This window comes from Gymnoscopelus braueri (assembly GCF_963280865.1).
Source record: "Gymnoscopelus braueri genome assembly, chromosome: 10".
Taxonomy (NCBI): Eukaryota; Metazoa; Chordata; class Actinopteri; order Myctophiformes; family Myctophidae; genus Gymnoscopelus; species Gymnoscopelus braueri.
The window spans coordinates 37,373,720-37,391,563 of record NC_137611.1 but is presented as its reverse complement, the minus strand read 5'-3'; the positions used below and the strand labels follow the sequence as shown (position 1 = coordinate 37,391,563).

General features: G+C 42.3%; 1 protein-coding gene across 3 annotated transcripts in view; it reads right to left on the bottom strand.

Moving 5' to 3' along the window:
• eps15l1b (epidermal growth factor receptor pathway substrate 15-like 1b) overlaps positions 1-17,844 on the bottom strand; it is a 29,730-nt gene that overhangs the window by 3,469 nt on the left and 8,417 nt on the right. The window contains exons 10-22 of one of the 3 annotated variants that reach the window (XM_080441208.1): positions 17,687-17,844; positions 15,070-15,235; positions 13,798-13,860; positions 12,302-12,387; positions 11,251-11,323; positions 9,842-10,003; positions 7,831-8,028; positions 7,085-7,249; positions 6,706-6,817; positions 6,188-6,327; positions 5,526-5,586; positions 3,432-3,514; positions 3,153-3,221 (exon numbers count right to left, since the gene is read on the bottom strand). In XM_080441208.1, the coding sequence (XP_080297334.1) occupies positions 3,153-3,221; positions 3,432-3,514; positions 5,526-5,586; positions 6,188-6,327; positions 6,706-6,817; positions 7,085-7,249; positions 7,831-8,028; positions 9,842-10,003; positions 11,251-11,323; positions 12,302-12,387; positions 13,798-13,860; positions 15,070-15,235; positions 17,687-17,844 (1,536 nt within the window). The remainder of the gene's footprint in view (positions 1-3,152; positions 3,222-3,431; positions 3,515-5,525; positions 5,587-6,187; positions 6,328-6,705; positions 6,818-7,084; positions 7,250-7,830; positions 8,029-9,841; positions 10,004-11,250; positions 11,324-12,301; positions 12,388-13,797; positions 13,861-15,069; positions 15,236-17,686) is intronic. The other 2 variants (XM_080441206.1, XM_080441207.1) reach the window with 2 other exon arrangements.

Here is a 17,844-nt window from a genome sequence, read left to right as displayed (position 1 = left end):
TATAAATAATTCAAATATTGGCATTAGCCTACCTCGAGAGGTTGGTTGGATCTTATTGAAAAAAATATATACAAATTAAAAAACAAAATAAAATAAATCTTGATTTAGATGTCATTCTCAACACAAGTCACAATAACCCTAGCCGTTCAAATATGAATTTCAAATACTGGCATTAGCCTACGTCAAGAGGTTGGCTGGATCTTATTTAAAAAAAAATATATATATATATATATATATATATATTAAAAAACGAAATAAAAGAAATCTTGATTTAGATTTAATTCTCAACGCGAGTCACAATAAAGTCCTGAAAATTAAGATTTGAATTTAGGGGATAAATAATTCCTCACCAGTAACACGAAAGTCTATGTTGTAAAACAATAATAATGGTCATTACATGGTGCTATAATGAGGAACAGTATGTGGACTTGAATGTTTTTTAATACTGCATTACCAATTGCTTTATATAAATGACCACAGATGACTAATGCCTTCTTTCTTTTATACTACCGTCTCACTGAACCCTGGTGAGAAATTTCCCAGTTAAGAGGATTTCAATCAAGAACACAAGTGCTCACTGCTCACAATTCAGTGTGCTGAGCTCACTCAAGAGTATGGACAGGTTTCTATACATGCAAAGGACTCAAATCTGGTCACCTTATGTTAATCTTACCTCTGCATGTTCCGACCCTGGGAAAAAAGAACAATTACAATACAGATCTAGACACTAGACACAAACACACAAACACACACACTTCCCGAATGTCATGCTGGCGTGAGGTCAAAGTTGAACAATAGAAAGAAGACACAAAAAGCCAGGCTGCCATGCAACAGCACTCTCTACCTGAGACCGTAGCATGTAACACTTTGAAGGAAAATCAAAAGCAAAGAATCAGCCGTTAGTTTATACAGCATGACAAATAAAAGGCTGGCTGGACTTGGGATATTTGGGCTAACTTACTGTACAGGGAAGGCTTCAAGGCATATCAGTACTGTCACCTGTGCGTGTTTAAGAACTAAAAAAGAAAATGTGTTCAATGATATACTGTTCCAACTAGGAAAAGACTTAGCCTATATCCTGTGAGGGCTGGGGAGGCCAGAGGCAAGAGCAAGCGAACAGGCCACAGTGCCATGCCGATGGAGACGAGAGAACCGCAGATGTGAAGGAACACAATGAGAGAACATCTGAGTCTGTAAAGGCAACTCTTCATATCCCTGCACGCCAAAACCCCCACAAGCACTGGGACATGTATTTTATTTAGAATGTTTAAGTCATTAGTTGCAGAAAATGCAACAGCCAGTAAACATTGCGATCCTGTGACTGTCATGTAAAATCTAGGTTACTGGCATGAAAGAAAGCTGATAGAACATGGCCCCAGAACAAACAAGCTGAAACCGGCAGTGAGCCTTGCTGTGGCACTCAGCTCCATGAGATGATTGGAAGGAGGGGGCCGCTCAAGCAGTCAGCAAACGTAGGCTGAACACAAGAGTATAACTACACTTACTGAGCTGAAATCAGCGAAACCCACAGAAGAGTCCTTAGGCGCAACAACGGAGTCTTTACTGCTATCTGTGCCCCCAAACTCCTTTATATTCTGAGACGAATCAGTGTCCTGGATTGGCTCTCTTGGATTTTCCACTGCCCCCAAACCAAGTTTACCAATGGGAGAAGTTTTACCTGAAAGGTTTAGAGGACATCTTAACAGAATTCCAAATGCGTGTCTCAAAGTCATCTGAAGTATATCGACTTCAGAGACCGTTAATCAGAGGCTTCACCATTGACCTCCACTAGAGTCACGGATATGGGACTAAATCAAATCAGTTGCCGAAGTATAATGCCTATTATGCAGAAGAACCTCTGTGAAAGTAGCACTGGTTTAAAAATAAATAAATAAAAAAGGTGTTGACCGCATTGTTAGTGAAACTTACTAAAGCAGTTTTACTTTACAAACACACATGTCCCTTTTCTTTCCTCAATACTGACACACAAAAACAACAGCCCCACCCACGTGTCCTGTAAAGTTTTTATACAATTTCCATGACGGTGCCATAATCTAGCTTTAATGATGTGTCTCAACTGAACTGAACTCTGTACCTAAATGAGATATACATACAGTATATACCCAGATTTCACAGGGCCTCTGACAAAGAGTTTCATTGTCTGTGTCTGACAATTTAATGGTAGCTGTACTTTAGCAATCGCTAATCTATTGCAATACTTAAATCCACTAGTCATCTATTCTATTTGGCCATGAACTATTTTTGATTTGCATCAGTGGTGCTAGCTTCATGCAAATGTTTTACCAAAAGGTGAACCACCAACAATCTTTCTCCCACCATCTTCTATTGGAGGAAGGACCTAAGGTGATGGTAGATGGGGTCACGTGCACACAAAGAAATGCAAGTGTACATCAGATGAGAGGTAGTGGTGCACGAAGCGTCCTCTCTGTAGTATGAGCCCAAACGCTGCCTTATCTATACCAACAGCCTTCCTGTTTGCAACTTCAAAAGGAGAAATTAAAGTCTAACCCTAAAGCCCCCACCCCCAGCACCAGCTGGGCACACAAAACACAAGTTTAATAAGACAATATTCAACCACAAATGGGTACGCAGAAAATAAAAAATGCTGACACTACTGACTGTTTCATGACAATTCCCTGGTGTTTGCAACCATGCAAAAGTGCCCTGGACCTCTAATAAACGACGTGCAATATGGCTATAAATGTCAAGTCCATGTTCAAGTTTGACCATTCAACATTTGGCTTGAGAACTGGTTAGGTTTTTCCGGCTGGGTCTGAGACGACATGGCGTGCTAGCTATGAGCAACTTAAAAAAAAGAAAAAATACGTTATTTTGGGGGGTTTTCTGCATTTATTGATAGTACACAGTAGAAACAGGGAGGGCGAGACGGGGAGTGACACGCAGCAACGGTTGTTAGGCTTGGGAATCGAACCTGCGACTCGCTGTCAGGCTGCATTAGTGCCTATATGTGGAATGCGCCTTAACCGTTAGGCCAGTGGCGCCCCCCTGAACCAGAGAATTTAACACACTGGGGTAATTTAGACCATCTTGTTTCTATCAAAGCAAATCTCTGTACTTAATGAGCGAGCACAGTCAAGTTCAAGCACACACACACACACACATCACAAGGCCTTACCATAGGGAGGTGCAGGCCGGTTAGGCACATTCTTCTTCGGTGGTAGCACAGGATTGTCCGGCTTCTGTTCAAAAGTAGAAAACCCCACTCATTCAGGATGACAACTCAGACAGGGATGCCAAGCAAAATATAGTCACTGGACTCATACTTTATGACCCGCTTTTCATATGTGGTAGCCTTTATTTCAGTTAAGATGAGAGCTAAATTAAAACCGTAGCCTGTGGAAAAAAGTTTCATCAACTGATTCATGACTAGATGAGTCCCTTGAGCTTACCTTTGCCATGTGACTAAAGTCTGCAAATCCACCTTTACTTCCAAACGAGTTGCTACCAAAGGCATCCATTGTCCCGAAGACATCTATGACAGGACACAGTTGAAATATAGTTGGAACATTTTAATACGTTTGTGGAAAAGGCCCACAAAGTATAATGAAGTTCAGCCCCGACCACAAAAAAAATCTTTTCTGCATCTAGCTTATTCTGAAAGGGCCTTGCAGGCTATTTTCAGAGCAAGAAGGGTATGTAGCATGACTGTTTAATTTTCCATGACATTTTGCAAAAACCTGAAAAGCAGAGGTTGTGTTTAACCTGACGTATGCATCTGATTAGCTAATTACAGGAGTAAGTTGGTCTACTGTTAACCAGCACTGTGGCTGGGTTGTTTTGAAATGTCCCGTCTTGGTATGCCTTTTTCTTCTTAATGTATAAATTGCCAAGTGCAGAGGGGTTACAGCAGAAAAAACAAACCATTGTAATAGAATCTGTTTGTTGTGAGTGTGCGACCATAAAAGAGCGCATTCATGTGCGTTACGCTGTATTTTCTTTGACGTGAAATAACTGCTGGGGTCCACAGTCGGTCCTGTGTTCCTCTGAAGGTGTGTACCATGGTAGTGCGCAAGGCCGGCGGTTGCCCCCCAAACTTAAAACAACTTCCTTCACTGAATGAGGCGCGGTGGTTCAATAGCAGTGGATACAGAGTAGAGACAGGCAGCAGTGGACTGGTTAAAGAAGCGGTGGCTGTGTATTCTAGTAGAGCAAGGATCCGCAGTCAAAGAGTTTCTGTTATGCTTGGCCCCAGCACAGCCTCCTGTTTTTCCAGGGTAAGGGGGAGTATTTTTAGTTGGGCAGCAGTTAAATGCGTAGGTACTCGACTAAAAATAGACCTCAACCACAGGAAAATATGAAGCCACTGTGAGTAAAAATTGGTTGCCCTTAATGCCCTCAAAAATAAAATCTAAATGCAACACGTCACCCAAGGTGCCAAAGAATGACTGCTTTTGAGCAGTCTTGCACAACTTCGCTTTCTCACGCTCAGTTATTAGACCCTAGGGTGGATGTTACACTCTCTGAAATGTACAACTACTGTTAAGTTTAAGGATGACATTGAATAGGATCTTTCACTTGACTTGTTACTTGGAAAAGTGATGTTCCAATTTGGTAAACAATTTTTCCTTAATTCATTATCTTTCACCATGTTGACTATTGTTAACACGGCTCCACTGGCAACAATCCTACCATAATTGTAGCTCCCCCCCCCCCTGTCTATAATTACAACCCAGTATAAAGAATATACCTAACATAGAAAACATATTGTATGTCGGTCACTCCACTTTAGTTTGTATATATGTATCAAAGGAGTGGTTTTCAAACAGGGGGAAGATGAAAGCATACAACACGTCACTATGGGTAAGCTGATATTGGTGACGGACAGGTCAAGAACCAACACAGGGAAAAGTGTGCTAAAGTGGTTTTGAGCTTTGATACAGTAGATTAGAACATTTGGTTATAAAGGCCATGATATAAGCCTCAATATTTTCACTCATCTTTGTAGCGTTTGATTTCTTTCTCCATTCACTCTCAAACAGGTTTCCAAAATCACACTTCTTGCACATAAATAAATGCAACCAAGGAAGATAGGAAGATATATAGTAGATATATAGATATAGAGTACATATACAGACACACACACACACATATATATATATATTCATATGACCCGCTTTTCATATATGATTATATTTATATAATCTACTTCCCCTACTGGTAAATGTATGTCATCATCACTCGTGCTAAGCCCAGTTCACGCCAATGATTCGGAAAGCAACAAGTTGCAACTTGCAACCAGTTGTACGGGTCTGAATTGACCCGTTGCAGGTCGGCTAGGGATTCTGTTACAAGTAGTGGCAGTTGCAACTTGTTGCGTTGCGAATCACTGGAGTGGACTTGTGCACAGACGTTCATGACCAATGTGGCACTAGAGATCTTGTTTAATATCGGCAAAATCAACTTTTTTCACCAGACCATCACGTTATTTCATGACAGTATAGCTACTTGTCTTGTGTTGACAGTAGCTATAACCAATACAGTACCTGAATCTTTTGGTTTTGGGCTGTTAGATGTGAAGGGGTCATTACTGCCAAATGCGCCAGGCTGAGGGAAAGAAAGAAGAAAAGGGCAATTAAGCCCAATTCAAAAGTCATCATACAACTGTGTTGCTTGCTGAAAATAACGGATTTTCCTGTGAAACAAACCTGAGGCATTTTTCACCTGTAAATCATGTATTTTTCGGCGAGTGACATGGTTGTACGCCAAAGTAGAAATTAGGCATCACAAAATAGAAAACCTTGGCTATGCTACAATATTACATAGGTGATGTACATGGCAGCTTTGCCACCAGAAAAAAAAACTGTTTACAGCACTGGCTTCTTTTCCTCATGGTGTTTATCCTGTAAAAGGTTCATTGTTGCATGTTGCTGGCAGCAATGAGAGCTTGTTTTTAGCTCTCAGAGTCTTAAACTAATTTAGCAAAATAACACAGTGGTTAAAATGTCCTAGAGGAACAGCAGATGCCGTGGCCAGTACTTCTGTTTAGCACTACTAGCTAAAGAGGTATTCACAGGTACTGTTTACCAATAGCTAAAGAGGTATTCACAGGTACTGCCAATCAACAACTAAAGAGGTATACTACTAATCAACAGCTAAAGAGTTATCACAGGTTCCGATACTGCACCTATCATGTGGACTACTGTACCTTGGCTGGCGGAGTGGGTTTCTTACTAAAGGGGTCGGAGGAGCCAAACAGGTCAGACTTGTCTGTCTTTTTGAAGAAGTCATCAGATGAGGTCCCTTTGAAGGGGTCGCTCTCTTTGAACGGATCTACTCCAAATGGATCTAGAAAAGGAGACGGGAGTATTGCTCACAAGTCACGCATCTGGCTTGGCTAGGTCTGAGGAGCAATCATTTGCTGTTAATCTCTAATGTAGCTTCATTATTCATTTGAATTTGCAAAAAACAAACAACAACACTACAAAACTGGTCGATCTACTGAATGGATACGGTGGTGATTGGCTGCCTGCCCGTGAATGGACGAGGAGCCAATGGAGCCAATAGTTTTTTTTTTTTCAGTCAGTGTTTTTCTAAGGGAGCCGAGATCGCACTTGGGGTGCTCCCACCCGTGCCTCTACAGTGAATACGCCACTGGACAGTTCACTGCCTTGTCAAAGCCGTAGCATCCAGAGATGAAATACAAGGATATAAAAGCCTTCAAACCTTTGAAGGGGTCTGATTTGAAGGGGTCTTCTGTCTGGAAGGGGTCTACTGGGGGTGGGGTCTCCTGAGCATTTCTGTTGAACATGGCTATCCTTGATTTGAAAGAATCATCCTGAAGAATATATGAATTGATTACAATTAATGAATCTGTGCATGTGTCCAAAACCAATTTTAGCAATAATGTTTATCATCATTGTGCACTTGTATATGAATGGAAAGAAATAACAATAAAAATGGCACTTTGCACAATACCTTCACTATAATTGCTTTAATGGCACAGTATTAAAAATAATGAAGTCGGAAGACAATTCACATGCACTTGAACTTAAAAGTGACTCCCAACCCTGCTCATGTGAGCATGTCTCTCCCACGTCCTCACCTTGCCTCTGTAGCCTCCATTCTCCCTCTCTGTAAAGCCTTCATTTATATCGGCCAGGTTGGTCAGGCTGCCTCCATTGGTGCCATTCAGAGCGGTGTTGTATTGCTCGATGGCCTTGGTCACCTCCTGTTGGCTGTCCTGGATTTGGGACAGCTTGCTACGAGCCTGCAAGTGCAAAGTGTGCCGATATGAAATTATGTGGAATTGTCTACAAGTTTTTGTGAATTGAACTTGTGCATCATATGATATATTCAAATTGGCTTAACGGAGAACAGGCGGGGGGGCGGACCACTTCGTCGTGCTCATGTCACCATGACTCAGCCCAAAAATGGCGTGTGTCGTCAATGTGTCGTCATGGCATCAGGCGCAAACAAATCAGTCAGCTACATATATGGGCACAAAAGGGGGCATGACCATATATGGGCATATACTGATGACATAAGGGATCTCCATATATGGGCATACAAGGGACAAGGACTGACAGATACAAAGATCCGGTTGTCTTGAGCCACAGATCCAACTGCTACGCCCAGGTATGGGGCCGACAGACTTCAAACTCGGTGTGCACAGTGGCAATGACGCGAGGGAGTGCAGTGCCCACCGTCGAGTAGTTCAGATATCCAGTTGCCCAGAACCGCCACCAATCCAACCAGTATGCCCTTATATGGGATAGCCAACATATTGGCATATACTTTCACACAAAATGGGACCTTAAGTAAACTGTTGTGTATCCGTGCTGTGCTGACCTGGTTAATCTCGTCCTGGGTGGCTTTGAGGGACTTGATGATGCTGTCCAGCTGGACCTGGCCAGCCATCAGGCTTTGCTCCAGCTGGGACTCCTCTTCCTGCAGCCGGCCGAAGTCCACCTTGGTCCGGGTTAGCTCGCTCTCTTGGCTCTGGAGGTCCGTCTCCCTGGAGTGGATCTGGGTCTGCAAGGACGAGATCTGTAGGGGGGGGAGAAGAAGACATATACACATATACATTGTGTATAAATATCAAATCAGCGTGTTCAGGTTTCAGTGGCCAGTATTAGAGTATAGAGTAGCACTCTTCTCTTGAACAAGAAGTTCACAAATGTGTGTTTGGTAGATTATTTCTCTATTGTAACAAGCTTGGGGTACATGAGGTACCCGTGTCTCCCCATAGGATCCCACTCTAAGAGTGGGATCTTAAGGTGAGACACAGAGCCCAGGAGATCCTGTGGTGTTTCCCTCTACCTTCTCTGGGGAAAAACCTCCATAAAATGGGAAAATGAAAGCCTGTCCCAAGGATAAGATTAGTGGATTAATGGCTTGGAGGTCTGTAGAATGTGATCCTATGGGGAGACACAGAGCCCCGCATGTACCCGATGTACCCCCAGGTACTATGGGTGCCTGGTGGTGGCATCTGGGGTAGGAAGCTCAAAACAAGTCAATAGCAACAGCAGAATAAGTTTGTCAATGGCAGAAATTTGGTAGAAACATTTTACATGGGCACAACCTAGATACTAGGGCTTTCACCAACAATTTGGTAGAAACATTTTACATGGGCACAACCTAGATACTAGGGCTTTAACCAACTAGTCGACTAGTCGACTAGTATAACCACTAGTCGACCTTGTTGGTACTAGTCGAAGAGTTAATTTTATTTATTTCTTTTTTAACTCTTACCCTGCCAGAGTTTTTTCAAAAAGTCTGTAGCCTCTGCCAGGGTTTTGACCGATTTTGGTACCTTTTCGCATAGCCACAAAATATTTTTCTCCAGTATGATTGATCCCAGATAATTTCTAATCACAGATGAGATTCAGGTGTGGTTTCACAAATGTCAACGAGGTCAATTTGACCTTGTTGTCATGTGTTGTTTGATGTTTGAAAATAGCTCAAAACCAGTAGTTTCAAACCAAAAAACATTGTGAATTGTTTGTCCGTTTCAATTTTAACATTGAAGTGGATGGAGCAGCAAATCTTTGGGAATTGTTATCTCCTTATTCGTTTGGAATATCGAAAAGGTGTCAATCTTAAATAATTAGAGAATCGTTTTAGAAAAAAAAAAATTTGAATTTTTTTTTTTTTCCTTTTTTTTCAAAGACGTTTTTAAACGTCTTTGGCAGGCAATAGCTGAAGGCCCAAAGACGTTTATAAACGTCTTTGGCAGTTATAGAGTTAATGCCATAGTAATGGCCCATCTTACTATTATTTTATCAAAAGGGGGTCAAATGCCCAATAAAAGCCTATTATTGGGCAATGGGGATCCTTGGAGACGCTGCTGTGGTGCTGTTGTGCCAGAAGTGCTTCCCTTAAAACGCCATAAAAATAAGGGCAGGAGGATAATAATAATAGTAATATAGTAGTAGGATGGCATTAAACCAATTTTTTAAATGTAAATTTCGACTAGTCGACTACCACTGGGTCAAATTAGTCGACCTGTAAAAATCTCTAGTCGTGAAAGCCCTACTAGATACTCCGCTGCGCTGCTCATCCCACAAATGTTTGTTCCTACAAATGGGGCACCATTTAAAAGGGAAATAAACAAGCTTTCCAATGGTATAAAAGTGACTGCTAAGAAGCATTATTAAAATATAGGACAAATCTTTTTTTTGTTTTGTTTTATGTTTATATACACTATGGCTGTAACTATCATCTGTTATCATCATCATTATTATTGTTGTTGTTGTACAAGGCATTCAAAACCAGTGCACAGGTGACTTGTGTGTGCGGGTAATGTTTTCATGTTTCTATGATGTTGTAATGTACGACTGTGGCAGGCCAGGATTCTAACCATGTGGGACTCTTCTTGACACTTCTGCTTGACGTCGTTGAGCATGCCCTCCAGTTTGGAGCGCTGCTGGTCCATCTCCTCCAGCCGGTCTTGGGCGTCCTGCTTCTGGGTCTCCAGGTCCTGTAGGCTGCTGCTCTCCCTGTCCAGCTCACTCTGCATGTCCTGTATGCCAAACAGGTGGACAAACACGCTTTACCTTTTTTATTATTCTTTTTTTGGGGGCTTTTATGCCTTTATTGATAGGATAGTAGTCTGACAGGAAATGGGGAGAGAGATGGGGAGTGACATGTAGCAACGGCCGTCGGGATCGGGACTCGAACCCGTGACGAGAATTAATAGTCCACTCAATTTACATCCGATCATGTAAAATGAAAATAAATAATAAAAATAATAAGTGTTCATGCAAGTTACGTCAATGTTTTTCTTTTAACTAAATAAAGCTTTCAAAGTTTTTCCCCCCTTGAGACAGTGGAAAAGCTGAGAGGGATGCTTAGTATGAGAGGCACATGGGAGAGGATTGTGAGGGGATTTTATTCAAGATGATCAAAGTCAACTGTGATTCTAAAAGCAGGTGTGTGTGTGTGTGTGTAGGTCTAAATGTGAAGGTCTAAATCATTAAACCATCACTGGACACAGCGTGCATCTATATTACAGACAGCAACACGATGCCAAGAGGAGTGCTAACGTAGGTCCACATGGAATACAAACTACATTCAATCTACAATCTGGGACTTAATAAAATAAAATGCATGTTAATACAACACAACTAGCACATCTGCAGTGGATGGAGGTGGTCTCCCTACTCTTCCATTGAGAAATTCTGACCCTAGGGACAGGTAGAACAGACACTGGTTGACGATATCAATAGTTATTTGAAGCAGGAGGTGAACTGAATTGGACAATAGATGCACCGCCATCATCATTGTAATTCGGACATTGTTGCAATTACATTTCTTCATTAATTCGGAAAGAAAGACACAACTGACATAAAACATACGGATTGTAGATTTAATGATGCTACCAGTCTGTCATTTTGCCTCATAGCATCACTCTTTCCTTTTCCATTGACAAGGAGTGAGGACCGAAATATGGAAAGGCTGACACGGCCTAATATCATAACAGACAAACAAAAACGCTCAGAATAGAGTTAATAGTTCCCGTTTAGCCCCGCCCATCGAGGTCAAAATACAGGCAGCGACACCACCTTGATGGGATGATTTGTCATGATTGGGGCTAGGCAAAAACTAAAAACAAGTATTATCTATATATCTATAAATATATCTATATCTATATATATACTATATACACACACACACACACACACACAGATATCTATCTATATCCATATTTCTATCCATCTCTCTATCAATCTGAATAGATAGAGATGAAACAAATCATTTCAGTCTCACCTGTACTTCACTGTTCTGCTGTCGGATGGCTTCCTCTCTTTCCCTGATCTCCTGTTCCAGGATGAACTTCTCTCTATACGTCCATCACATGGGAAGAAAAAGAAAAGCAAGGGTAACTGTATAACAAACCGTGGTGTTATTGCTCCCTAACCAACCCATTGTCCACAAGAATAACATCTAACGCCTAAGCGGCTGCCCGATGTTTATCCCACTGTGGTGGTGCAACACGGATTGTTGACAACAGTCAAAATGACATAGAACTAACATCAAAGACAGATCAACAAACAGGGGAACAGTTGTGTCATGAGCGAAAGTGCTGATGAGTATCGTTGTCCCAACATTTCTTACAGCTGTTCGGGAGCAGTGCTATATTCCATTATACACGTTTTCCATTTCCCTGTATACAATGAAAAATTTACTGTGGGAGACAAAAATGTGCGTGCGTTCTGTGAAAATCAAAGACAATGTACGTTCCATCTCACGTACTTGTTCCAGGCAACATGAGTTCAGTTTTGCAGAGAACATTTTTTTTTACAATTAACAATTAACAAACAATTAACCATAAACTGGAATAATCAAAAGTCACATCTCATCAGAGATCTACCCAGGCTCGGCCACTGATCCCGCTGGCATTATACTGGACTACTGATATGGCAGTTTTTGACTTTGTGCCAACCTTTCACGCCATTTAAGAAGAAAAATGTGTTTACTTTCACACAGTGTTGTGTGCTCTTGTCTACTAGTATTACGCCTGCCACGTGCTTCTTTCTTAGCCAAGTCTCTCTGGGACAAAAAAAAACAAACACATTTACAACCTCAGTGGGAATACCTGGTTAAATGAAGGTTGAATTCATAGCTGAAATAACATAGCTGAGACTGCAAAAAGAAAAAAAAAGAAAAAGAAAGAGGGGGGGGCTTTGATCTGAACATCAATTCCAGTGCGCTCAACCTCCCCCCTTTCATTACACCACCCCTCCTCCTCCTCCTCCTCCCCTTCAGAGGAAGAGCAAACAAAGCTGTCCTCCTGCTAGTCTGGGGCGCTGGGGCTCACCTCTGCAGCTGAGCTATTTCCTGGCTCAGGTCATCCAGCTCTTTGAAACCCGTCAGCTCTGCTGACCCCGTCGAACTGCTGCTGTCCTGAAAGGAGGGACATAGAGGCACAGAGAGAAAGACTATGAGATACGGTGAGAGAGGAGAAGAATAGGGAGAGAGAGAGGGAGAAATGGAGGGGGGGGGGGTTGAGGGAAACGATAAGTACACATACTGCATCATGTGCTATGATAGAGAAGCGAACAGGCCAGGGGATGTGACAGAGGTATGTGTGTTTATAGTTGAGAAAGCGGGAGAGAGAAAGATACGCGAGATAAGGCAAGGAGGGGAAAGGGGGATAAGGTTGGAAGATGAAGAAAGAAGGGAGGGAGGGAGGGAAGGTGAGATGGGGTGAAAGAGGAAGGATGAAGAGAGCAGATGGGATGTCAACCATTTTGGGGGGTGGGGTGCGGGGTGGAGTGGGGGGGGGGGGGGGGGTCAGCGCCCCGCTGCTAAATCTTCACAACATAACTCAGGAAGGAAGCAAACAGGAACAGCGCAAATGTATAGAAATGGACACAACGTGCATGGAGGAATGCACCTTCAAATGACCAGGAGCTTGGTGTAACCAACCCTTGTGCCGTTGGAACTAGGAATGAAACTAGCAAATGCTGAAACCTGGATTTGATATCGTTAGAAGAAAAGGTGCCCGAGTGAGTGATGCCCGAGTTGTACTTGGTTGAGTGCGGGTGTGCAAGCTCAACCAAGTAGATTTTCGGAGTGCAACAATGGCCCACAACTAAGTATAAATCCGGCGCGAGCGAGTGAGCGAGCAAGAGTATATGGGCTGTCACTGGGTTTTGTCAGCTGAGCTAGCAGAAATATTATGGCAGACAAAAATAATTATCCCCACATACTTGCACTACATTGACGCTACACATTTATTTTGTACCTACATTTAGCCACCGCAACATAAGAACCAATGACTAGTGATCAAAACATGAAATTGTTTAATATTCATCAGTGTGACTTTGATGGTTCTGAATGTATAACTGCAGGTGAAACAAACAGCTGTTAGGTTTTTAGTGTTCACGGTTTAAAACTAAACAAAAAAACACCAGCAGGTGGCAGTATTTAGAGTCTTTAGACCAGGTGAGCTGAGGAGACTGTGGATAGGATTTAGTATTACAAATGTATAGTTTAGCAGTATAGTACAAAAGGCAAGATATGTACCCAGATATGGTTCAGATCCCCATCTGAACCTGCCTACTTACAAGCTTTCCTACCTGCCTGTCTCTATATAATACTAAAGGAAAATGTACTCGCCACTTTCTTTTTAGGAAAAAAGTTAATATTCTTTGTTGCCTATTTCACAATAACCTTTATTGTTCATAATAAACAGCAGAATAGAAGAGGGATCATGTCGCCATCTACATGTGATGCAGCTACATACACATTATGAAAAGCATAAGATGGGGCAACAGCGCCACACAAAGACTGACAGGTGGAACTACTCACTCTGCGCATACTGGTCAAGTTAGCAAGTTCAGGTCCCACACCAGAAATTAGCCCTGCATAGCTCTGAGACAAAAGGACAGAGAAGAGAGATAGAAAACAATAAATTAACTTTTTGTTATCAAGTGCTCCGACTCCTCTGGTGTGATATCCTCTTAGATCAACAAAATGTATAAAAGTAATGGATTGCAGTGAGTTTCCTCTTTTATTATTATGTTGAATGAACAAACGTTTCGGTTATTCAGCCTTCGTCAGTGTCGAAGGCTGGATAGCCGAAAAGTTTGTTCATTCGACATGTAAGAAATAGAAAACAATACAATCATAACTTTTATAGATAGCTTAAAAGGTCAGAAAGCAGTTTGAAATTGATAAAGTACCAGAAATGCATATGTTACAGTAATGCAGGAAACGGGAAATGTCTATATATCCCGGGCAATGTAGACATTTCCGAACAGACCGGTAAAAATCTCCCAATTTCCCAGCAGACCGGGAGAGGTGAAAAAATGCATTAGTTGAAACAGTACATGAAGACCTGTTGCTGCCACTGCCACATCTGTCATCCACCTCACACACATACACAACAGGCGTATACGCTATCCCACTGCTAGGTCTACAAGGATTGTCCACTGTGTTTTCGCAAAAGACATGTCTAACTTAACTCGCTAAACAGGGTTTCTTGTTTTGAATCATGTTTAAATACATTTTTCCAATTATTTTGGTGGGAAGAATCTGGTCGTACAGGACACATCCAATCTAGCACTAACCGTCTCAGGGCATTCTGACAGGGGGTCTCTGGTGGGTGTCAGTGTGTGACAGCAACAGGCCTTGACGTACCGTTTCAGCTGATGCACGTTTCCCACATTTTCCGGTCAACAGTTCCTGTTTTTACCTGGATAGAATTGACCCTGGACAGAATTTTTAAGATCCATCATTGTCCATCGGTTGTTTCATCATCTATTTGGTCCAAAAATGTGTATACTGTAATGTGCCTTAAATACACATCCACTTAACTGACTAAGATCTAAGAATGTGACAGTATCGCGCATCAGAAATTAAGTGAAAACCGTGACACTATCATACAAGGAAGAATACATTAGGCTAAAGTCAGGTGCCCTGAAGCCTTGTACACAGTAAAATGAAATCCCTTATTAACTCTGAGAGTATACAAATGGCTATATGGTTCCATTTGTATACTCTCAGAGTTAAAGTTAACACCTTTTACAGTGTATGTTGTATTATGTTCCATTGACTTTGTGGGCCAAATCCTGGACTCACCGGTCCTGCTGCGGAAGCTGCGGTCCTCTCTGAGGGGGGGATCATTTCTGGGATGAGGGTCTGAGGGGGGTCGGTGCCGTTGGTGACTTTCTGCTGGATCAGGTACATGGCCAGAGAGAACTGTTCCCTGGTCAACTTGCCGACCTGTTTGGTGTCAGCCAGGCCCCTGAACAGAAGAGGAGATAACAACTGACTCTTGTAAAGCCTGAGTTAAGACCTCTACACACTGTACGATATTTGACCCGATTTGGCTCTCGGGATATGTTTTGGTGATCGCCGACAAAACCACCGATCTCAGTCCAGATCGGGCGTTCCTCGGCGAGGTGTTGATCGCGCAGTGTGTAAGGTACTCCGAGAAGAAACACCCCGATAAATTGCGCTCGGCGAGCGGTTCCCGATACTTTTTACTTTTCTAGCATGTTGGATATTTGGGTTTGTCGGACCCGATGAGAGCCGTGCTACAGCCAATCAGAGCTCAGTACCAGCCAGCGAGGTAGCTGGTGGGATTTTTTTTTTATTATCAGCATGATTCACTGTTGAGTCTAATACAACAGAGACGCACCGTGGCTTCTCCCGCATAGAACCGCAATATTACCGTACAGATAGTCCAGTCCTGTATTAGTTAAACATGATAAACAGATTGATAGAGTGAGCGAGCCTGCACGACGATGGGGCTGTTTATTATTAGAGAGGAATAGGGCTTGCGGACAGAGAGAGGGCTGTGTGTGTGTGTGTGTGTGACGCACGTATCTCTGAACAGTATTGCCAGGTTTTGCGCGAGAAATAAGCAACCAGGTCTATGAAAACAAGCCCTATCGCAACTATTTTCAAAGAAAAAAAGCAACATTAAGAAATAAAGCCAAATAAGCAACTACACTTTGGAAAATAAGCTAAAAAGAAACGCAACCACCAATATTTTTTACAAGCAACTCGCTTATAATAAGCGGACACGGCAACACTGCTTCTGATCTGAATTGGACTCTGGTTGACTTTTGAAACGTTTGTTTCAGAGAGGGAGAGAGAGAGAAATACAGAGAAATTGAGAATTGAGAATTATTTAATGTCAATCATTAGCGTCCTGTCTCGGTCTCGCGCATATATCACGTTTTCGTGAGACGTTTGGAATAAAAACAAATGTATGTATTGGGTCGGGATCACATCGTGGTGAAATATCTTGTAATCAGTGAACCCCTGTCGCCGACCAATCAATCGTGCGAGAATCACAACGATATATTTAGCCCGATTTCAAGAGAGAAACTCGTGCAATGTGAAATGCTTAACGATCTGTTCACTCGCCGACCATTTCAAATATCGTACAGTGTGTAGAGGTCTTTAGGCTGGACTCACACATCCGCGTCAGCTTCCACCGTTCACTTCCATTCTATGGGAGAAACGGGGTGGAGCGTCCAGTTGCGGCACGTTGTAGGAGCTGCAGCGCATTAAGTCTGACACGTGTAAAGCGCCGGGTTCAACCGCCAACCAATAGGACAGAAGCGCTGCGCTTTGATTGCACTTGCCAGCCATTTCACGTGTAGTTCTTTCAGTAGCCAACACTCCAATGCAAGTCAAATGAACTACACACCAGGAAACAAGCACTCTGCCGGCACTGCCCACAGCCCCTCAAGTCACCATGGAAATGGATGCGTCTGAAGTCTCGGCTTGCGTTTCAGATGCGCTGTCTGAAGCGAATGTCTGAGCAATTGTAGTTGCGTGCAGGTGTCGTGCACCGAAAATAGCTGATCTATAAGCTGACAACAAGCCGCTGCTTGAGACATTGGGAGCTTGTAGATCTGCTATTTTTGGTGCATGACACCAGCATGCAACAAAGTGTAAATCAGGCTCGACTCTTGCTAAATACCTCTTTAACGCCAAGATAAATTCCTGCTCATGTTCACTTGGCAGATGTGGCAGGAATTCTGATATGCAGTAAATGGGAGAAAATGTGTGCACGTGTGTGTGTGTGTTTCAATGACCAGAACGGTTGACCTGTATTTAACCACTATATACTTTATCATATGATGAACAGCGAAAATAGCTGATATACAAGTTCACAAAGTGTCACGATATAATCATGCAAGATGTGAGCTTATCAGCTATTTTTGCTCTTTGTTCACCATTACTATTTTTGAAACATTTCACCAATAATGACATTCCCAAAATAGGAAGGCCAGGTTGAAAGTGGTTAATGATTATGTATTGGGTGGCACAAAAAGGAGAACAATGTATAACAAAGAATATTATGCAATTCTTTGGACCTGCGTGGTGCTACAGGCCATTTCATCATAATCAACACCAAACACACATACAGTACATACGGGTGCTGGGACATACACAAGTTAGTGTATCACTATTGCTGGGTTCATACGGTCAGGCATTGTGTTCTGTTGTCTATCCTGTATTGTGCTTGTATACAACTTGTTTATCATGTGTTCTATTATGGTTTCATGATTATTATTACTTTAACTATATTTGACTACTTTCCCTTATTAGTTATTACTTTCACAGAATGTCCGAGAAGAGAAGTATAATACACAATTTGCAATGATAAAATAACAAGATGCATTCAGAAACGGTGTTGGGACTGCATTTCATTTGTGTGTTATGGTTATGTTCTCACCATATCTGCGCCAGCATGGTCTGGGGGAGGCTAGACTGCATGAAGATCTCAATGACCTCCGAACCAGAGACAAGGCCATCCATATCTGTGTCCGTTTTCATGAAGATGTCATCGTAGCGCCCCCTGTCGGCCACAGGGACGACCCAGTTCACAGGCAG